Raw genomic sequence first — 22,925 nt, 5'->3', positions numbered from 1 at the left:
AGATGAAAACTTTCTCTACTGTGAGGCTCACTCAGAGAGGTTCACAGCGTTACATGGAGAAGAGAAGAGGGAGGAGGGAGTTAGAGGTGACCCAAATGAGATGAGGTGGAATCAATAGTGGAGAGAGTGGGCTAGCCAGTAGTCACTTCCTTGTGTGCACTCCACAACTGGACCGCTCAGAGATGTTCACGGAGTTATACAGGGAAGAGAAGAAGGAGGCAGGAGACAGAGGTGGCCAGAAGGATAAAAGGGGGAAATGAAAAGGAGGGAGACAGATCCAGCCCGTAATCAGTTCCTTAAGTGTTCTCCACTGTCTGGAACACACAGAAATTCACTGAGTTGGGTAGAGTAGAGAGGGGTTAGGGAGGAGATACAGGTGACCTGGTGGAGAAAATGGAGAGTCCAAAGGGAGAGAGAGCAGTCAAGCCATTAATCTCGTACACTAGTGAAAAATGGGTCCTGAAGATTGGGTTCTTAAAGGTACAAAATTGGTAACAAATACATAAAAACAAAAATTAGAAATCTAGAGTAGAGTTTGGAATTTCAAAAATGCGATGTTAATGAAAAGAAGAAGGAAAAGAAAGAGAGAAAAAACGAATAAAGAAAAACAAACAAGGTCGTGAAAGTAATAAAGAAACTACAGGTACAAAATTGATAACTAATACCAAAAAGCAAAAATTAAAAATCTAGAGTAGAGTTTGGAATTTCAAAAATACAACGTTAAAAAAAAAAAAAAGAAGAAGAAGAAGAAAAATAAAGAGAGAAAGCAAACAAACCAACAAAAACAATGTCGCAAAAATTATAAAGAAAATACAGGTACAAGATTGATATCAAATACCAAAAAGCATAAATTAAAAATCTTGAGTAGAGTTTGGAATTGCAGATATACGATGTTATATAAAAGAAGAAAAGAAAGAAACAGAGGAAAAAAAAAGTCACAGAAATTATGAAAAAAACTATAGGTACAAAATTGATAACATATATCAAAAGGCTAAAATTAAAAATCTAGAGTAGAATTTGGAATTTCAAAAATACAATGTTAAAGAAAAGAAGAAAAAGAAAAAAGAAAAAAAAAAAACCACGGTCAAAAAATTATAAAATATATATATGAAGTTTGCTGAAGAAGAAAAAAAAAATAGGGTCTTTTTTTTTTTTTTTTTTTGCAAAGTAATAGTTATAAAAGTGAAAATTAAAGGACAATAGAGGACTTAAAAAAATTTTTTTTTAATTAAAAAAAAAAAAGGAAAGAAAGATTGATCGTAAAAATAGTAAAAATATATCTAGGTCTTTCTCTGGTTTTGTTGTGAGTATTGTGGGTTCAGTTCATTTTTGGCAGTTCCTTAGTCCGACATATTTCTCAAGATCTATAGGCCCCTTCCTATGTAATCCGTAGTAACCACAGGGTTTTAATCTATGGCCTGTAGCTTCCAAGGCGTTTCCCTCTGTTATAGCTTCTTCTGTTTGCTGGTCTCTTCAGTGTCTGGTTCCCGCCCTGACACAAAGGGGACGGTGGAGGACACTATTTTTTTTAATTTTATTTAGGCTCACTTGTTCAGCCGCGCTGTGGGGAGGGAGGGAGGGATGCTGCAAACAGATAACACTGGTGTGCGCTCGCAGTGCCTCAGCCACACTGGGTCTGCCCCCGCTCACGGCGCGTGTAGCCTCCCTGCCCACACTGCTTGGGCTCTAGGTTGTTCCGCCGGGAACAATCAGAGGCCGGCCCTGGGCTGAGCTCCCAGGTCCAAGCCGCTCAGGTTCAGGCACTCGGGTAGTCCTCAGAGGCGCAGACTCAGTTGGGCCTGCGTTTTGTGTTCTTCCCAGATCCGAGCAGCTCAGGTGATGAGGTGTTTGGAGGGCGCCAATGCTGCGACTTATCGCCTCCCCGCCACTCGGTTATCTGGGTGTAAAACCGGCGCACCTTCTCAGGCAGATGTTGACCGTCCAGACCCCCAAGAAGTTTTAGTTAGCAAAGAAGCCTGCTTACAGTTTTATAGATAGTGTCTCTCTGGGGCTGCGATTGCCCCCTTCCGGCTCTGGCTGCCTGTCACCGGAGGGGGAAGGTCTGCAGCCGGCTATCTCTGTTCAGTCCTTTGTTCTGTGTGTGGGCCTGGCGGTGTCTTAGGTTAGGGCTGGCTTTTCGCGTGGTAGATATCCCACAGTCTGGTTTGCTAGCCCATATTATTTCACTCAGATAGCGCTCAGGACATTCGGCCCGATTCTTACTCTAAGGGACACAGCCCGCGCCGCACTTCCCTGCCCAGCCCCCGCTTGCTAATGCCGTGTGCAGGCGTCTGCGCTGCTTCTCCGCTGGGGGAGTTACCGTAGGGCTCACAATCCGCGATTTTTAATTGTTTATTTTTTTTTCCCCTCCCTTTTATGTTGCCCTCTGTGCTTCCAAAGCTCGGCACAGATTCGGCAGTGAGAGGGTTTCCTGGTGTTTGGAAACTTCTCTCTTTTTAAGACTCCCTTCCCGGGACGGAACTCCGTCCCTCCCTCTTTTGTCTCTTTTTTTGTCTTTTATATTTTTTCCTACCTCCTTTCGAAGAGTTGGGCTGCTTTTCTGGGTGCCTGATGTCCTCTGCCAGCATTCAGAAGTTGTTTTATGGAATTTACTCGACGTTTAAATGCTCTTTTGATGAATTTGTGGGGGAGAAAGTGTTCTCCCCGTCCTACTCCTCCGCCATCTTGGCTCCTCCTCCACTGATTTGTTTTTGTCTCTATAGTTTTGCCTTTTCTGAAGTGTCTTATAAATGAAATCATACAGCCTATAGCATTATTAATCTGGCTTGTTTCATTTTGTATTGGCATTTAAAGTGCATCCACCACATTGTATAAGCCATGTGTTCCATCCTGTTGTTGAAGTATTCCATTGTATGAATGTATTGCAGTTTGTTTACTTGTTCCCCTATTGAGGGACATTTGGGTTGTTTCCAGTTTGGGGTTATTAAAAATAAAGTCATTATAAACATTTGTGAACATGCTTTCATGTGAACATAAGTTTTTCCTTTCCCTTGAGAAAATACCTAGGGGGTAGATTGCTAGTTGTTGTTGTTAAGTTGCTAAGTTGTATTTCACTCTTTGCAACCCTGTGGACTGTATCCTGCAAGACTCCTCTGTCCATGGAATTCTCCAGGCAAGAATACTTGAGTGGGCTGCCATTTCTTTCTCCAGGGGATCTTCCTGACCTAGGGATTGAACTCATGTCTCCTGGGTTGGCCGGTGGATTCTTTACCACTGAGCAACCAGGCCAGGTGGTACATATATGATTAACTTCAAGAAAACTTCCAAACTGTGTTACAGAGAGACAGTACACTTTTCTCTCCTATCAGACATGTATGAGGCTACCACTTTTCCACATCCACCTGAACACTGGCTATCTTTCATTCTTATTTTTTCTTAGCCATCCATTTAAGCATTGGGTTGACCACAAAGTTCGTTCACGTTTTTCAATACTATCTTATGAAAACTGAATGAACTTTTTGGCCAACCCAATATATATTGGTATCTCATTGTTTTTCATTTGCATTTTCCTAATGGCTAATGATATTGAGTATCTTTTCATATGCTTTTCTATCATCTGCCATCTGTAAATCTCCAAAGTTGTAGAATTCATGGATAGTTGTTCATAACATTCCTTTACTATCCTTTTTAATGTCTATAAAGTCTTAGTGATAGACCCCCTTTCATCTCTGATATTTGTAATCTGTGGGTTTTTTTTCCCCTCTGTCAGTTTGTCTAGAGTTTTGCTGCATAACAAATTCACCCTAAGATGTAGTGCCCTAAAGCAACACTCTTATTATCTCACAATCTCTCTGGGTTAGGCTGGAAAGAGTTTAGCTCATTGATTCTGATTCAGTATCTCTTGTGAGGGCACAATCAAGATGTCAACTGGAGTTACAGTCATCAGGTTTGATAGCAGCTGGAGGATCCATTTCCAAGCTCACTCACAGGACTAGGGGCCAGAGGCTTCAGTTCTTGACCGTGACATGGGAGCTGGCTTCCCTAGAGTGAGTGATCCAGTGGGACAGAGAGAAAGGGAAGCAGAATGCCATTTGCTTCTGCCATATGCTGGTGGCTTCAAGGACCAACCGTCAGACAGTAATGTGAGAGGGGACTACCAAGGTACTGAGTACCAGGAGACAGGGATCACTGGGAACCAGCACAGGTTGGTTTCCATACAGTTCATCAATGTTACTGATTTGTTCAAAGAACCAGCTTTTGGTTTATCTTTATTATGTTTGTATTCTTCATTTAATTGATTTCTGCTCTTATCTTTATTATTTCCTTCTACCTGCAGATAGGTAAATCTTACCGAGAAGATGTATATGACCTCTTTCCTGGGACATTCCAAACCATTGAACTGTTTGCAGATCACCCAGGGACGTGGTTGTTACATTGTCATGTGTCTGACCATATTCATGCTGGCATGGAGACAACCTACACAGTCCTTCGAAACATAGGTACTGTTTTCTGTCTGTGATGCCAGCTGATAGTACCAGGCTTCCTGTAGACTTTGAAAACAGGAAGCATGAAGGCCTCCAAGGAGCTCAGAGTCAAGTAAGAGAGACAGACCTGTAACTGTAGTAGACTATGGTATATGCCAAGATAAAGTACAGGGTACAGGGTTCAGTGACAGCAGCAGGGGGCAATGATTAACAGGCTGGGGGACATGAACCCAGGTTCCACAGGTGGATATCTTAATAGGTGAGCAGAAGTTTGCAGGGTGGATGGGGTAAGAACAGCATGTATGCTGGCACGAAATAGGCACAGTGACTATCCAATAAAGACTTACAGATACTGATAGGATCAAGTCTTTGTTGGTGAAATGACTTAACTCTGGAAACAACTCAGGTAGTGAAAAGAATCTGCTTCTATTGTTTATAAACCATCACATTGTCTTCTTTGTCCAGACAACAGGATTCCATACTCCACCAAGTCTCCTTCCGGAGGTGCATCCGGATCCGCGCCCTCTAACGGTAAAGATGCCCGCCCCGACCCTGTAGTCAATGGTCGGGATTTACTCCGCAGGGAAAGAGCCCTGACGGCTCGCCTTTCTTTTGCACAGAACCCGGCGAGGAGCAGCTCTACTTCTTTGGCCAGAGTCTGGATCCCAGAGGAGCACGAGCAGCCTTGGTCATTCTCTTCGTCCTCGGCCTCCTCCTTCTGGTCCTCTCGGTGATCCTCTCGCTCAAGCTGTGCTCCGTGAGGCCGCGAGCTGCGTACCAGGAGGTCCAGTCCTGCGCGCTCCCCACCGACGCCCTGTGACCCCCGTGTCCCCGGCAGGGAGACGGAACAGGGCACCGCTCCCCGAGGACCCTGCCGCCGCTTCCCGGGTCAGCCTCCGATCCTCTGGAACACAGTCAAAGCAATGTGCTTTTCTTTCTTTATTTTTAAAGGGGCTGTGAATAATCCTCAGGTATAAAATAGAAATAGAAGAGTGGGCGTGACTGAGAAAGCAGACCCAGTCTGTTCTCTGAATGAGCTCGTCGAAGTGCGAAGACCCTCTAAAAGATACCTTTGTTTTCCATCTTTCATAATTCTTAGACGGTGCTTCCTTACCATCAAAGTCTCTATAGATGGACAGTTTCGGGAAAGAGTTACACTGCCTCAGACATCTAACTGGAATGGCACTGATTTTTCATCTCTGTTATGCAAGATGCTTCCTTTAGTGCTTCCAGGAAAAATAACTTTCTGGGGTGTCCCTGAAAATGTCTAAATCAGTATCTGCTGATAAAATTTGATCAAATGACTTTTTTGGAGGCTTTAGCCAGCTCCCCTGGCCTTTTCCCTTTTAATATATATAGCCTGTGCACTGTTTGCTACAAGAAGCAAAGTTATATGCATTTTTTAAAAATACTGTTTTTATGCAAACCTGTAGAGATACTTGAATGTTTACACTGAGTTGAATGTTTACAACTCACTTCATTTATACATTTTTTACAATATGTTTCTGTGGCAATGTTTGTATTTTCAAAGATCAATCAAAGAATTTGTATTTCAGAATGTGGAGGGCTGGAATCTGAAATAGCAGGCTAGATTCTCCCACTGTGAGTCAAGACACTCCCTGAGAGTTTAGTGGAAGCTTCTAAGGGGAGGGAAACTTGGCGGGAGGGAAACTTTGCAGGAAGCAAGCCGGGCCTTGACTCTTGAGTCTGATTTTTCACTGTTAGGAGGATCTTTCCCAGGCTCCATCTTTTATGAAATAAAGACAGTGTCATCATGTGAAAAACACCAGAAGGAATTCATCAATGCAGCTGACTGGCTGGGAGGAGAAAGACATAGTCTTTGATGGGAAGAGGAAAGAAAAGGCTAATAAAAGAGAGTCCCGGTAGCAAATTTTTTAACCAATAAATCAACTTTGAGATATATTTTTATAATTTTCAAGTCTCAAATGCCAAATAAAATATTGAACAACTAAACTCAACCCATTAAGAGGCAATCCATACTCTGTATATGTATGCCTCAGCTCTAGGTGTAAGATTGATAAAAGTAACATTGTTTATTACTAGACTGAGAAATTGCCCTTAGCCCACACTGCTGCGAGATGGGGGCTGTTAGTACATCTGCCTTAGCAGTGGGTTACGGGGCTGTCCAAGTGAACAAGTAGGACCTAATAAATACTGGTGGAGGGACCTTTCATACTGTCTTATCTTCATCTTGGTGAAGGGAAATGGGCAATTTGATAGAAGCTATAGTCTTACATAAACAGGATGCAAATGCTAATAGTTCTGTTCATGGTTTGCTTGAATGTCATATCAAATATGATACCCAAGGATCTGAATTCCAGACTGCTAACCACTGATAATGTGATTTTTAGTATGTGCTTACAGTTTTCAGACATGTGTAGGCTATATAATTTCATAATATTAATCATGATAAATGCCTTATTTATAACTGACCTAGAAAACAAATTATTTAGTTGTAAGTCTTTTCCTTTTCTCTTAGCTTATTTTTTTAATGAAAATGAAACCACAAAGTAGTTTGATTATACCATTTCTCTTTTTAATAAAGTTTCATGTATCATAAAGATAGCTATTTACAGTTTTTTTTCAATGCCCTACCTGAGGTCTGCTGCTACTGCTAAGTTGCTTCAGTTGTGTCCGACTCTGTGTGGCCCCACAGATGGCAGCCCACCAGGCTCCGCCGTCCCTGGGATTCTCCAGGCAAGGACACTGGAGTGGGTTGCCATTTCCTTCTCCAATGCATGAAAGTGAAAAGTGAAAGTGAAGTCGCTCAGTCGTGTCTGACTTTTCGCGACCCCAAGGACTGCAGCCCACCAGACTCCTCCATCCATGGGATTTTCCAGGCAAGAATACTGGAGTGGGTTGCCATTGCCTATCAAATATTTGCTGCTGCTATTGCTAAGTCACTTCAGTCGTGTCCGACTCTGTGCGACCCCATAGACGGCAGCCGACCAGGCTCCCCCGTCCCTGGGAGTCTCCAGGCAAGAACACTGGAGTGGGTTGCCATTTCCTTCTCCAGTGCATGAAAGTGAAAAGTGAAAGGGAAGTCGATCAGTCGTGTCTGACTCTGAGCGACCCCATGGACTGGAACCTACTAGGCTCCTTCGTCCATGGGATTTTCCAGGCAAGAGTACTGGAGTGGGGTGCCATTGCCTTCTCCGACCTGAGGTCTAGTAATAGGTAAATTTTTTACCTGGAGCAGGCAATTAGTTAAAGGAGAATTATTTTTTAGATATTTAGCAACTATCCTAGTTATGCTCGTTAGAGGAAATGAAAAGTGACAATATATGTATACAGATAACGTTGTTGTTGTTTAGTTGTTAGGTTGTGTCTGACTCTTACAATCGCATGGAATGTAGCCTGCCAGCCTCCTCTGTCCATGGAATTTCAAGCAAAAATACTGGAGTGGGTTGCCATTTCCTACTGCAAGGGATCTTCCCAACTCAGGGATTAAACCCATTTCTCCTGCGTTGACAGGCAGAATCTGTACCATTGAGCCACCTGGGAAGCCCACAGATAACACGACTCTCACCAAGTATTGTTTTCTCAGAGGTACTACACTTCTTCATGCTCAGCCTCACTCTGCTGAGAAAATCAATCACATTTATACATGTCTTTTCCTCTTGTTACAACAGAAGATGTGTGCCTGCTCCTGGCAGGGCCAGTCTCTCCCTGGACTCTGGAGACTGCATCCCTTCTTGCTTTCTCAAGAACTTAATTCCCTCAGTCATCTGTTTTCCCTCCTGCACGAAGTTATCAGCAATACCTTCCATTAAAAACAGACAGCAAACAAACAGTCACTGTCTTTAACTCCATAACCTGCTCCAACACAGGTCCTCTGTTCCCTTGATAGCAGAACTGAAAGTGCTGTCCACACTTGTCTCTGTCTCCTCACCCGATGCATGCCTCCACCCGTTCCAAAGGTTTCCCTTCCAGAGGGCCCTGCCCAACTCTGCACCCCAGTCTGCTGTTATCAAAACCATCACGACTATAATGATAACGGAAATGCTTCCACGTTCTGTAGCATATTCCCAGTCTTTATCTTACTTAACCTCTCAGTAACACTTGGTAGCTCCTTCCTTCTGGATACCCTCTAGTTCCCTGGCTCCATAACATGGCCTGCCAACCTTCCTTCTTCCACAGCAGCTATTTCCTTTTAGCCTCTTGCGAGTTCCTTCTCCTCCCTCTGACTTACATCTTAGCATGCCTCCCAACTTGAACTGGGCCCTTTTCTTCATTCGGCCCTCCGGGGTGGGCTGAATAGTATAGCCAAAGATTCCAGGTCCCACTCCCTGAACCTGTGAATGTTATCGTGTACAGCAAAAAGACTTTGCAGCTATGATTGTTACAAATCTTGAGATAGGAAGTTTATATCGGATTACCCAGATTGGCCCTAAATGTAACCACAGTGTTCTTATGGGGCTTCCCAGGTGGCACAGTGGTAAATAATCTGCCTGCTGATGCAAGAGACATGGGTTTGATCCTCGGGATCAGGAAGATCCCCTGAAAGAGAAAATGTGGCAACCCACTCCAGTATTCTTGGCTAGGAAATCCCATGGACAGAGGAGCCTGATGGGCTACAGTCCATGGGGTTGGGAAGAGTTGGACACAAAAGAGTGACTGAATATGCATGCAAGTACGGTGTTTGTATAAAAAAAGATGAGGGAGCTATGGGACACATGAAGGAAGGTGCTATGCTGCTGGCTTTGGAGATGCAGGAATGCTTTCTCAAGGCTGGAAAAGGCAAAGGACCGGATTCTCCCCTCGAGCCTCTGGACGCCTGCTGGCACCTTGACTTTATTGCAGTGAAACTGATTTCGAACTTCAGATTTCCAGAACTGTTGAAAAATAAATGTGGGACTGTTGAAAAATAAATAACCCTGGTGGTCTAGTGGTTAAGAATCTGCCTTCCAACGTAGGGGACTCAGGTTCGATCCCTGACTGGGGATCTACGATCCTACATGCTGAGGGGTAACTAAGCCTGAAACATGCAACTAGAGAGGCCTGCTGTACTGCCGTGAGGACCCAGAGCAGACAAAGAGATGAAAGATAAACGTGTGCCACCAAGTCAGCGTTAGTTTGTTATACCCCCTCCATAGGTTATTTCACTCATCTTCCCGGATCTGAAAATCATCTTTATGCTAATATATTCAAAATGTATTTCTTCCTAGGCTGCAGACTCCAAACCCTGCTTGAGCAGATCATGGAGGCAGTCCCTGTCGCTTCTGTCCCTCTAAGCACAGTCCACACAGCCGCAACAGTGCTCCTCCAAATCCGATCAGATCACTTAACCTGGTAAATTTCCTTTACTGTCTTTTGGTTTCACTTCTAACAATATCCAAATGCCCTACCTTCATCTATAAAACTCAGACTGATTTGGCTGCCCATGATGGCCACATCTCCAGCTTTACCTCTGACTCCTCTCTGTTTCAACTTTCCTGTGCCCTGCTAGTTCCTTCTTGCCTCAGGACCTTTGCACACACTGCTTTCTGTGCCTGGAATGCTCTTTCTTTCCAGCACCCTCATCCTCTTTCCTAGTTCAGATGTAAGCTCCCCAGACTGCCCTCTCTAAAGTGGACCCCTCCCAAGTTATTTCCAATTTCTATTATTTTCTTTAGTTGCCCTAATCCTGGGACATATCCATCTTACCTGTTAGTTTGACTTTTCTCTGTCTCCTTGAAATCTAGGCTCCATGGAAACAAGGACCTCAGACCTGTTTTGCTCACTGCTGCACCCCAGCACGGACCACAGTACAGATACACAATAGTTGCTCAGCAAATATTACTTACAGAAATAAATGAATATATAAACAGAACAGACCATGTAGTGGGCTTAACTTTCTTGACTTTGACTATTTTGGTCACAAAAGATTTCATATCCAAATGTCAAGGGTCTCTAACAAACAAAACAATGGTTTTGGGACCATAGCTATGAGGCCCACAGCTGTTTTGGCTTCCTTCTAACAAATGACACTGGAGTAAGGAGAGGGGAAAGGGAGGCTTTAGAGGAGGTGAAGTCGCTCAGTCGTGTCTGTCTCTTTGCAACCCCAAGGACTATAGCCTATCAGGCTCTTCCATCCATGTGGTTTTCCAGGTAAGAGTACTGGAGTGGGTTGCCATTTCCTTCTCCAGAGGAGGATGTGTTATTTAATCCCTGCTGCTGCTGAGTCGCTTCAGTCGTGTCCGACTCTGTGTGACCCCATAGATGGCAGCCCACCAGGCTCCCCTATCCCTGGGATTCTGCAGGCAAGAACACTGGAGTGGGTTGCCATTTCCTTCTCCAATGCATGAAAGTGAAAAGTGAAAGTGAAGTCTCTCAGTCGTGCCGGACTCTTAGTGACCCCATGGACTGCAGCCTACCAGGCTCCTCCACCCATGGGATTTTCCAGGCAATAGTACTGGATTGGGTTGCCATTGCCTTCTCTATTTAATCCCTAAATGCACCTTATAGCAATAAAGGGGGAGACAAACACTAAATCAATGGACAGTTAAACACATACTTGTTGAACTGTAATTGAAGCAGAAGATACTAAGAAGAGGTGGCAAGAATACACAGAAGAGCTGTACAAAAAAGATCTTCATGACCTAAATAATCACGATGGTGTGATCATTCAACCTAGAGCCAGACATCCTGGAATGTGAAGTCAAGTGGGCCTTAGAAAGCATCACTACGAACAAAGCTAGTGGAGGTGATGGAATTCCTGTTGAGCTATTTCAAATCCTGAAAGATGATGCTGTGAAAGTGTTGCACTCAATATGCCAGCGAATTTGGAAAACTCAGCAGTGACCACAGGACTGGAAAAGGTCAGTTTTCATTCCAATCCCAAAGAAAGGCAATGCCAAAGAATGCTCAAACTACTGCACAACTGCACTCATCTCACACACTAGTAAAGTAATGCTCAAAATTCTCCAAGCCAGGCTTCAGCAATACATGAACTGTGAACTTCCAGATGTTCAAGCTGGTTTTAGAAAAGGCAGAGGATCCAGAGATCAAATTGCCAACATCCGCTGGATCATGGAAAAAGCAAGAGAGTTCCAGAAAAACATCTATTTTTGCTTTATTGACTATGCCAAAGCCTTTGACTGTGTGGATCACAATAAACTGTGGAAAATTCTGAAAGAGATGGGAATACCAGACCACCTGACCTGCCTCTTGAGAAACCTACACACAGGTCAGGAAGCAACAGTTAGAACTGGACATGGAACAACAGACTGGTTCCAACTAGGAAAAGGATTACATCAAGGCTGTATATTGTCACCCTGCTTATTTAACTTATATGCAGAGTACATCATGAGAAACGTTGGCCTGGATGAAGCACAAGCTGGAATCAAGATTGCTGGGAAAAATATCAATAACCTCAGATATGCAGATGACACCACCCTTATGGCAGAAAGTGAAGAGGAACTGAAAAGCCTCTTGATGAAAGTGAAAAAGGACAGTGAAAAAGTTGGCTTAAAGCTCAGAATTCAGAAAACTAAGATCATGGCATCTGGTCCCATCACTTCATGGGAAATAAATGGGGAAACAGTGGAAACAGTGTCAGACTTTATTTTTTGGGCTCCAAAATCACTGCAGATAGTGATTGCAGCCATGAAATTAAAAGACACTTACTCCTTGGAAGGAAAGTTATGACCAACCTAGATAGCATATTCAAAAGCAGAGACATTACTTTGCCAACAAGGGTCCGTCTAGTCAAGGCTATGGTTTTTCCAGTGGTCATGTATGGATGTGAGAGTTGGACTGTGAAGAAAACTGAGCACCAAAGAATTGATGGTTTTGAACTGTGGTGTTGGAGAAGACTCTTGAGAGTCCCTTGGACTTCAAGGAGATCCAACCAGTCCATCCTAAAGGAGATCAGTCCTGGGTGTTCATTGGAAGGACTGATGCTGAAGCTCCAATACTTTGGCCACTTCATACGAAGAGTTGATTCATTGGAAAAGACTCTGATGCTGGGAGGGATTGGGGGCAGGAGGAAAAGGGGACGACAGAGGATGAGATGGCTGGATGGCATCACCGACTCTATGGACATGAGTTTGAGAAAACTCCGGGAGTTGGTGATGGATAGGGAGGCCTGGTGTGCTGCAGTTCATGGGGTCGCAAAGAGTCGGACACGACTGAGCGACTGAACTGAACTGAACTGAATTGTGATTTTCATTAAGAAGGAAAAATAGAGGGGAACAATAATAGATAATATGTACACAGCACTCATCAGTCGCCAGGCAATGTCCTAGGCACCTTATGTATATTAACTCTTTCGATCTTTACCTCAATCCTAAGCAGTATAATCACCTTACAGATGAAAACACTGAGGTACAGAGGGGGCATGTAACTTTCCCAAGGCCTACAGCTGGTATCACAAGAATATTTAACAAAAGTTAACAAAAATTAATCCTGTTTAGTGTTCACAAGGAAGACTCTCCAGGGGAAGTGACATCCAGCAGAACAGTCCAGGCAAAGAGGCTACTGTGGATGTGTTTTGGGGCAGGTGAAGGTCTGGAGAAGGCAAGAGCTGGCTAAGTTGAAGAACTGAAGGGAAAGTAGTGAAGCTGGTAAGGCAGGCAGTGGCCATGATAAACAATTTGAATTTTATCCTAAAAACAAGGTACACTTTAAGAAGGGGAGTGATAGCGTAAGACTGGAGCTTTTACAAGCTCCCTTTGGCAGCTGCTTGGGAGAAGGGCTTGGGGGCCTGCAGGGCCTCCTGTACGTGGTTAGGAGAGAGGATGGCAGCACAAGTGGAGGAAAATGATTAGATGTTCAATATTCAGGAGCGAGAAGCCAGAGAATTTGGAAATTGCTTAAGGGATCTGGGAGAGACGGCACTGTTACACAGGGCAGTCCAGGTGTCTGGTTTGGGCGCATGGTCGGATGGCACTGCTTTGAGCAAGATGGGGAAGACTGGAGTTCAGGCCAAGAGGAGATGCGGGTTGTGTTCCTGGCCATTGTGTGGTCCTGGTCCCATGAGTCCCCTAAGCGGAGGGTCGTGCAGGCCATGGGACGAGGACTCCGAGGGCAGGGCTGGGTGGAGATGTACACAGGGCAGGTGAGCGCACACAGAAGAGGCTAGCCTGCACGGACCTGCCCGTGTACAAAAAGCAGAGACGGCAGCCCCGGCCCAAGGAGCCCTCCTCTTCAAAGGTCCTGCCAGCTCCAAGTGTTGCTGATCACAGCGTCTTTTGACTGTCTCTCAGCATCCCAGACCGAGGCTCTCGCGGGCAAAGCGAGAGGCGAAGCACAGACCCCTGAGACCGAGTCAGGCGCAGGCTCACCACTCCGAGCCCGCACATCCCTGGCCGACAGTGTTCCTGCAAGAATTAAGCGCCCCCTCTCCCACGTTTGCTCGGTCTAACCCGCTCGATCGCCTTTTATGGCGCCCGTTGCTCTCTGAGGCCTTTGCACCACCTTTTGACCCGATCCCGCGAAGTAGAAATGCTGGGGGTGAGGCGTAAGGGGGCCGTCCGGTCTGCAGGGCGACAGGTCACTTTCGGAAGGGACTTCAAACTTCCCGGCGCCAGGAAGAGGAGGGGATGAGGGTGGGAGGGGCGCAAGGACTAGCCGAGGTGCCGCTCGCCCGGACGCCCCCTTCAGGGGTGGATCCCAGGGTTGCGGGCGCTGCCGCGCTCACCGCGCCCTCCGGCTCCCGGAAACGCCGCGCTCCCCCGAGGTTCCGGGAGAGCGCGCGGGGCGGGCGAGAGCGCGCGGGGCGGGCGAGAGCGCGCGGGGCGGGCGAGAGCGCGCGGGGCGGGCGAGAGCGCGCGGGGCGGCGGCAGCCGGGGCCTAGCGGCGGGGCTCGTGCTTTGTTTGGCCGCGGACTCTCGCCCTCGGGCGCGCGGCGGCGGCGCTGAGCCCGGGGACCTGCCGGGGTGGCTGCTCCCGGGCCTGCGGTGGAGGAACGGGCGCAACCCGGGCTCCAGTGCCCGCGGAGCAGCCCAGGGACACGCCAGGCCAGGCGCCGGGAGAAAATGGCTGCGGCGCATCACGGTACAAAGACCGGCGGAATGTGGGAGCTACCGGGGAGCCAGCAAAGGGAAAGCGAAACCCGCGGGCTGGGCTGGTGACGGGCGAAGGCACCGCACCGCCCTCCTGACGCCGGCAGTCCGCAGGCCTGCCTCGCGAACCTGCCCGGCCCAGCCCGGCGCGCCGCAGCTATGGCCATTGCGCACCTTGCCACCGAGTATGTCTTCTCGGACTTCCTGCTGAAGGAGCCCTCGGAGGCCAAGTTTAAGGGGCTGCGGCTGGAGCTGGCCGTGGACAAGATGGTCACGTGCATCGCTGTGGGGCTGCCTCTCCTGCTCGTCTCGCTGGCTTTCGCGCAAGAAATCTCCATTGGTGAGGTCCGGGGCTGGCGGGATCGGGGCGGGCTGGGCCGGCGTTATCAGAGGTGCCCTGGTCTCTGGCTGAAAGTGATTTTACCGCGCGCCCCTGGCGGTGCTCGCCGTTGTCATGGGCATGTGCACGTTGGGAAGGAAGGTAGCCAGATTTGATGGTCTGAAGCATTCCTGGTCCACATGCTTCCCGCCCCCCGCCCCAACCCTGGACCCTGCTCGTATCCTACTCCCCAGTTCGCCTGTTCCCTGCTGCCCACTGATGGCTTACTGGCAATGTGCCCAGTCGGTGCCTACTGCTGACTGTGGCTTAGTGTTCAAGCCTCACTCCTAAGACCGGCGCCGTTGTCACTAGATTTGCCTGGAACAACTGTCTCCTCTCCTCTCCACCCCCACATTTCTGCAGTCACCTAGAATTTGTATCAGAGAAGCTCCTTAGTTTCTAAATGGAGGATATGAGGAAAAGTACCCCAATCAAAGTGCTTTCTCCCTTGTCTTACATTAAATTAACGTGTACTGAGACTTAGGAGCTGCAGGGTTGTGAATGATGGGAAATAACTGCTCTTGGCCAGTATTAGAAGGATATCCAGATCCTCTATCTGGATGGTCTTTTTTTGAATGTGAGATAAATGAATCGCCTTCATGTAAATTCTCATGTGTTATAGCAACAGTTCTGTGAGATTCTGAAAGTCTGGTGGTCTGGGTAGGATCACGTGGCCACGAAGCAGCGGGGGCGGGATGGGGGGGGGTTGGAGGGGGAGAGTGTTTGAGTCAACAGGAAGGCAGTGTGTGAGGCTATACACAGCTCTGTGGAGCGGAGGTGGCCAGTGGGCTGAAGGATGGGGAAAGCTTGTGTGAGAAGCTGGGCTGGCCTGGGTGAGAAGCCCCTGCCTGTGGGTGGGATGTGGATAAGCAGAATTGACACTTCTGCCAAGATTTTGAGATGGTGGAGAAGGCCCAGTTCCTGGAAGGACAGACACGGTGAGCGAGTATCCTCGCTGAGGCAGAAGGATTGGTCAGGGTTTCTGGCATATGAGAGTGAATATGGGCCTGAGTCAATGAGAACAGAACAGAAAACTTGGTTTAAAAAGTGAAAAGTTATGATTTGAGTCGAGGCTGGACTAGCTGAAAACAGCACTTAATAAGTAATAGGCTGAGGGTAGTGCGTAAGGTCTGGAGAAGGCAATGGCACCCCACTCCAGTACTCTTGCCTGGAAAATCCCAAGGATGGAGGAGCCTGGTGGGCTGCAGTCCATGGGGTCGCTAAGAGTCGGATAGGACTGAGTGACTTCACTCTCACTTTTCACTTAAATGCATTGGAGAAGGAAATGGCAACCCACTCCAGTGTTCTTGCCTGGAGAATCCCAAGGATGGAGGAGCCTGGTGGGCTGCTGTCTATGGAGTTTCACAGAGTCGGACATGACTGAAGTGACTTAGCAACAGCAGCAGCAGCAGCAGTGTGTAAGGTCTGTGAAGGGGAGGAGGTGAGAGCTAGGAAGGATGCCATAAAGATTCAGAATCAGTTGAGGTCTCATGTGAGTGAGGGCCCCATGACTAGAAGGAAAAGGATGGGAGGTTTCCAGGAGCAAGGAGACACGCTCTTGGGCATATAGCTTTCCAGAGGCCCCTAAGGGCTGAACTGATCATAGATACCGTAAAGGCTGCAGGCCTAGTGATTGGGGAGTGATATTGACGGAAGTAGTGAAGTTGAGGGAAGAGTTGGTTAGAAAAAGGTTACAGTGAGCTTGATTTTGTGATCTGCACCACAGAATTGTTCAACTTGGCAGGAAGTCATCAAATTCATTTTGAAAAGTAGTCTTCAGTTTTCCTTGTCATTGGGCAGGCATTGATAGTCAAAGCTTTCCCTCTGCCTTCCTGTGAGTTGAGGCTTCTGGGAGAGAGGAAAACCACAAAGTAGCGTGGATCCTGGAGATGATCTGCCCCTTCAGTGAATGTTTGCTGAGGACCCAGTGCTGGGCGCTGAGGACCCAGGAGTTGGGGAGACGTGGGCTCTGCCATGGGGGAGCAGCCATCTGATGCCAGGAGCTGGGTACCCTCTGTGATCAAACCTTACCTCTAGCCCATGTATTCCAGGGACTCTTAAGAGTGCTTTCAGCCCCTTCTAACTGATGGGCTGTCTGAAAGGCATTTACTTTGGATAGGTTTACTCAGTGGGAGGCTGAGCTTTTGCTGTTTTTTTATTGGGGGGTGTTGAAGGAGTTTGAGGTGTGGTCCTCTCCCCGCCCTGTAGGAGTTTACCATCCAGCTGGGCACAGGAACAGACTTGCTGGAGGTAATGAGATTCAGCAGTGTGTGATTCAATGACAGGGCAGTGTTAAGCTCTGAGCACCAGGTGGCAGGAGCTTGGGTGAAGCTGTCAGAAGACTCCTGTATACTGAGAGCTTCAGGACATTCGAGAGGAGGAAAGCAGGACCAGGGACGATGTTAGACAAAGCCAGAAGACAGACTTCAGAGAGGAAAGAAGAGGTACAGGAAAGAGTGCGTGGAACTGGTCTGGTGGGGGCCTGCATGCTCTGGGAGGTGGGAGCAGAAGGGGCTCTGCCTAGCCGTCCATCCAGCCTTTGTGGGTCATCACAGAGGTGATGTGGTGTGGAAGGGCAAAGCAGGGTGGTGCCCATGGGCACGGTGGAGGGCACACTGGCGGCCTTTGCAGCAACCTGGAGCTGTCACTGCTTATTGGTCCTGACTGCCCTGTGATGGCCGGAATTACAAGCAGAGCCATTCTGGAGGGAGTTGATAGGAGAATCATTTAATTTCTGAGTTGTAGCTGGAGAGTTTTAAAGACTTTTACAAAGTGAGCTGCTGATGTTGGATTGATGTAAGAATTAAAATAGGCCCCTGGTCTGGTTAAGCCTGATACTTTGCTCAGCTCTTCTAAAGCATTGCATGCGTGGCTCCCCAAGAGGGTAAGCTGGGTAGGGGGACAAAAAAACCCCGATTACACACTATGTGATGCATAGCAGAGGACAGTTTAAATTTGACTGTGACTCTTGGCTGGTAAGACTGTGCGATGGGAGCCAGAGAAGAGGCAATCGGCACTGACCGTGTTTTTTCAGCTCTTACTTTTTCTCTCCCCTTGCCTTGCATCATGTCTTGTATACAACAAGTGCTCAATTAAGATGCGGTGAATGAAATGCAGGAGCATGTGAGAGAGCTCTCCTGGGTCCGCCCTTGGAGAATGGCTGGGTTGAGGTGGGGAGGGGCATCCAGGGAGGGAGGCCAGGCCTCCGTGTCCAGGTCAGAAGCCCATGTCAGGATCGAGGTGGCAGCGGCCAGGTCCCAACCTGGAATTCACCAGCTCGAGGTGAGGGGTCCCTGGTACGGGGAGACTTCCTTGTTGCTGGGTCCCCGTGTCATTTAATAACACAAAGGCTGCCCTGGTGAGGTCAGTCCTGGTTCCCTCCCTGAGGTCCCGCTCTGATGACAGTCCTGCAGGATATGGTCAGAGAGGAGGCACCCGTTGCCCCACCTGACTTACAAGCATAGAATGTATTGCAAATACCTAAAATTCCCTTTTACAGCACTTTTGGGGCAAGGGAGAATCTGTTTGAAATGTCGAAGGCTCTGTGGAAGGCGGTTGAGCGTTGATCTGTATTGCTCAGGCGGTTGAGTGTCATTCTGTGTGGCTTGGAGAACCCACGACTGTCGCCATATGGCAGGTGCAGGGGGTCAGAGTTCTGTGCCACAAAAGGACCCTCATTTCTAACACATCTTTGCAGATGCCTCTAGAGGTACAGCATCTGTCACCCTGACTATCTCCCTATCTCTATATATTTCTGTACCTAGAGAGAGTTTAGGGAATAGCAGAGTAACAGCTCTGTGTAGAATACAAGCATAATTGGGCCACATGGCCTTCACGCTCTGAAATTCTAGGAGTATTTATCTCAAGCATTGAAGAAACTGATTCCCTAAGCATGGTACTTTTGAACAGACCAGACCCTGAATGGGATTTGTGCTCCTGGGGTCTTTTGCTGGGTCTGCAGTGCCCTTGGCCTAGGGCTGTATGTGACCTGAGGCCGAGGTGTCCTCCATTGGGGTCTGCTTTGACTCTGGAGCCCCAGCCTGGCGCCTTGGGAGATGCTGGGAGGGTGGAGTCCCTGTGTCCCTCCAGTATGCTGGCTGCCTGGTCCCTGTCTGGCCGGACCAGATGAGCAGCAGGGGCAACCGCTAGACCCCAGGGAAGGACATCTGGTCCGCCCAGGGAGCCTGCTCCTCTGCTGCCCTACTGGTGGGCTGCTGTGGTTCTGGATGGAGGGACGTGGTCTCTCAGGGTTAGCCTTCTCTGCTGCTGTCATTCCCGGGCCGGTGCTGGGCCAGCCCCAGGGGGCCGGGGGACAGGGAGCTGCAGCTTCTTGCAGAGCTGTTAGTGCCCAGCTCCCCTCCTTTTTTCTCCAGCTGAGTCCGCAGCTCTGTCATCCGCTCTTCTGTGGCTGTGTGTAGGCACACCTTTGGGAATGTGTTCAGGCTGCCTTCAGCGTACAGTGGGTGGCACAGCTGATTGTTCTTTTCAGGCGTGTCTCTAAGAATGGGCTAATATAGGGTCTCAGGGCAAAGGTCCCAAAACAGCACATCCTCAACTCACAGTTTAAGCCAAAACACCAGGGGTGCATCCTGGTCCCCTTCCAGAAGGATGCCTGCTGTCCAGAGAGGCCACATACATACATACATACATACTGATACATGTTTTTCTTTGTTAAATTTTTTTTTTTTTTGGTATTTTTATTGTTCAGGTAGTACATACATACCTTCTCAGGGTGAAGGATTTATAAGCCTTCCTCGTGTGTTAGGATTTATAAGCCTTCTACTGTGTGTGTCCACAGTGACCACTGTGGACACTGTACAGCTGAAAAGTCCCCTTTCTTTGCATTCATACAAAGTTTAGACACTTTTTTAAACCAAACTGAGTCACGTCATGGTGGTTTGCACTTTCCCACTCAGTATGATATGGAGAGCTTTCTGTGTCAGTACTCAAGTGTCACCTCACTGTTTTTTAACAGACAGGTAGACAGAGATCAGAGAAGGCAATGGCACCCCATTCCAGTACTCTTGCCTGGAAAATCCCATGGACGGAGGAGCCTGGTGGGCTGCAGTCCATGGGGTATTGAAGAGTCGGACACGACTGAACAACTTCACTTTCACTTTTCACTTTCATGCATTGGAGAAGGAAATGGCAACCCACTCCAGTGTTCTTGCCTGGAGAATCCCAGGGACGGTGGAGCCGGGTGGGCTGCTGTCTATGGGGTTGCACAGAGTCGGACACGACTGAAGCAACTTAGCAGACAGAGATACTCCATAGGGTGAAATGTTCTTGCCATAGTTCACCCAGTCATTTTCCTAGGGATGTGCGTGTAGGTTCTTCCTAATTTTCCATGATTACACATCAGGCTTGTTGGTACATAAATCTCTGTAACAGCTGCCCCCCTCCCATCATTGAAAGAAAAAGAGAAAAGTTCCCAGAAAGATGGAGCCATTCTCTAGGATAGTTCTGCATTCCTGAGTTACTATTTCAAGTAAAAGTCAATGCGCCTGTGTACCCTCCAGCTCCAGCTCCCTCTAAATGTGACTCAGAAGAGGGGAAGAGGAATTTTGATGTGTTCCTTGTTTTAAGAAAGAAATAGCCTCTTTCAGGAGTAAGGTTGCAAGTTTCCATGGACTTTTCTGATGTGTTCTCAAAGCACAGTGTTTCCTTCTAAGCACTTACCCCAAGTTCCAGTTTGTTAATTATTTCCATAATTGTTTGTTTAATGCTGTCTCCCCACCAGACTATAAGTTTACTGGGGTCAGGGACCATTTATCCTCTGTGGGGTTGACTACTGTAGCCCTAGCGTCCAGCACAAAACTTGAAATGTAGTAGGCATTCAGTGGAGTTTGTAAAGGAATGGAATCATTAAGGATGTCAGTAGGATTTTAGCATTTTGCGATCCTGAGTGTTATTCTATTGTCTGTAAGACAGGATTTTATGTATCTTGAAAGAGTTTGTCTTAAAAAAAAATCACCATCAAAAATATTTGAAAACTCTGTATAATGTCATTGGAGAGAACTGGAGTAACAGTAATAGACCAAAGAATGTGAACTGATGGATAATAAGCAAACATTTAGTCATAATGAGATTGATTTTAAAAATTAACAGAATTTACCCTTATAGCATTTGTTCTGTTTGAATGCCCATTGTTCCCTGACTTTAAAGAACTCAATGACTTAGATCTATATTTAATTATTTTCAAATCCCTTTCTCTTTTCCAAAGAGAAATGAAAATGCGAAAAGAAGATGAAGTTGTGTGTGTGGGGGAAACTCTATTATTTCGAAACAGATGAAAGTCCTGTCCTTAGCAAAAGCTGAACATATGTCTTGAAATCTTTGCAGAGTCTAGACTTAGATTAGCAACATCCTTTTAAAAACCATTCGAACACCCACCCTTCCTCTGCAGGTTGCTTCCTTGGAGTGCTTTCTTCTCAAACCCCTGCCTGGGGCAGTGAGTTTGGTCCAGAATGGGGGTGCAGTTTGGGAGCACCGTGCCCCGGCTGAGGGAGCTGGACGCAGCCATGTCCCTTGGGGCTGCCTGGGGGCAGCTGGAACGTTGGTTTCCAGGAGAGAAAGCACTGAGGTGAGCCTGGCTCTGTGTGGGGCACAGGGTATGTGTTAGCACAGGGGGGATTCTTCCCACTTATTCATCCTCTGTAAAGCTTGCACTCATTTTTCTCAAAGGCTGTTTACATATGTGTATATTTATCTGATTATAAAGATATAACTTCCTGTAGAAAACATGGGCAATATAACAGGAGTTATAAAGATATAACTCCTGTAGAACAGAGCAGTAATTCCAGCACTGTTACAACACTGAGGTAACCACTGTCAAATCTTTGTGTGTTTCCCCGAACTCTTTATTGTATATACATAGCTGACAACTTGTATTCTGCTTTTGAAAAAAACCAAACTTCATTTCGGGTGATTTTACCTCATTCTTAAATCTGACAAACTTGCCTTTTGTTGGCTACCAAAGTAAACATCGAAAAGGTGTATGGAAATTGAACCCTGTTGCAATTTTTTGCTAATAGAAATAGCAATGTGAGGAACACTCCTGAACATAAACCTCTAAACTAAAGGTCTCAGTATTTCAACAAATTGTGTATAAATCTAATTACAAAGTGTGGGAACATTTTCAGGATTCTAGACTTAAATGGCTGGTTGCTCTCTGGAAAGATCATTTGTTGTTGAATCTTCTAGCAGTTAGGAGGGTCCCCTTGCTCTTGGTTTCCAGAGTGTATGATTTTATGTATCTCATTTACCCAGGTATCTCCTTACATCTAGAAATAAACCGGGAAGTTGACAAGCAACAGACAAAGTGACTGACTTGCCTGCACAGCTTGTTACATCTTTAGTAGATAAATTCCTCAAAATATACTGCTACAGAATTATAGGAAGGGGATCATTACTGGGAATTTGTCAAGTTACCTGACAAACTTCTACATTTAGGGGCTCATTAAATTTACTTTCACTTCATTGTTTTTTGCCTTTTGATTAATTATTTATTTGGCTGCATCAAATCTTAGTTGCAGCATATCTTGCAGTGGGGGACTTAGTTGCCCTGTGGCATGCAGGATCTTAGTTTCCCAACCAGGGATTGAACCTGGGTCCCTTGCATTGCAAGGCAGATTCTTAACCACTGGACCACCAGGGAAGTCCCTCATTTCATATTTTGATGATTGCTATTACTACTGTCTTTGTGATTGAGAGAAGCTGGGCAGTTAAGGATAGGATAAACAAAGTGGAAATGCTTTGAGAAAATTACAGCTTCCAAATAGGCTCAGAACATGGTGAATATTCAGTATGGAGGATGAAGAGGTTCTCCATGGACTCATGCTGATGAGATAGACTGGGAGCAGTGCGTCTGCCCTGAGATGCTCTTGAGTAGATACCCCACCATTCTGCTGCTGTGCTGGTGGAGGGGACTTTCTAGATAGTTTTAATTTGCTATGTGTCTGTATGTTTGTGTTAAAGTTCAGAGCAAGAGGAAATTAATACCCTGCCTGTTTTCTTTTTTTTTTTTTTTTAAAAAAGCATACCCCAATCTTGGTCTCTTTCCTAGAGGTAACTACTATTACTGTTTAATGTAAA

The 22,925-nt window shown here is 46.7% G+C and overlaps 2 protein-coding genes across 3 annotated transcripts in view; both read left to right on the top strand.

Moving 5' to 3' along the window:
• Positions 1–5,303, top strand: part of HEPHL1 (hephaestin like 1) — a 104,203-nt gene extending 98,900 nt beyond the window's left edge. Inside the window, exons 18-20 of one of the 2 annotated variants that reach the window (XM_006042135.4) lie at positions 4,298–4,460; positions 4,911–4,976; positions 5,066–5,303. In XM_006042135.4, the coding sequence (XP_006042197.3) occupies positions 4,298–4,460; positions 4,911–4,976; positions 5,066–5,265 (429 nt within the window). In that variant the 3' untranslated portion in view covers positions 5,266–5,303. Of the gene's footprint in view, positions 1–4,297; positions 4,461–4,910; positions 4,977–5,065 lie in introns of those variants that run through there. The other variant, XR_006551264.2, reaches the window with a different exon arrangement.
• Positions 5,304–14,229: 8,926 nt separating this feature from the next.
• Positions 14,230–22,925, top strand: part of PANX1 (pannexin 1) — a 58,906-nt gene continuing 50,210 nt past the window's right edge. Inside the window, exon 1 of the mRNA XM_025286159.3 lies at positions 14,230–14,792. Within this exon, the coding sequence (XP_025141944.1) occupies positions 14,612–14,792 (181 nt within the window). The 5' untranslated portion in view covers positions 14,230–14,611. The remainder of the gene's footprint in view (positions 14,793–22,925) is intronic.

The sequence above is a fragment of the Bubalus bubalis genome, chromosome 5 (assembly GCF_019923935.1).
Source record: "Bubalus bubalis isolate 160015118507 breed Murrah chromosome 5, NDDB_SH_1, whole genome shotgun sequence".
Taxonomy (NCBI): Eukaryota; Metazoa; Chordata; class Mammalia; order Artiodactyla; family Bovidae; genus Bubalus; species Bubalus bubalis.
Note: the sequence above shows the minus strand (reverse complement) of the source record. Positions and strands in the feature narration are given on the sequence as shown.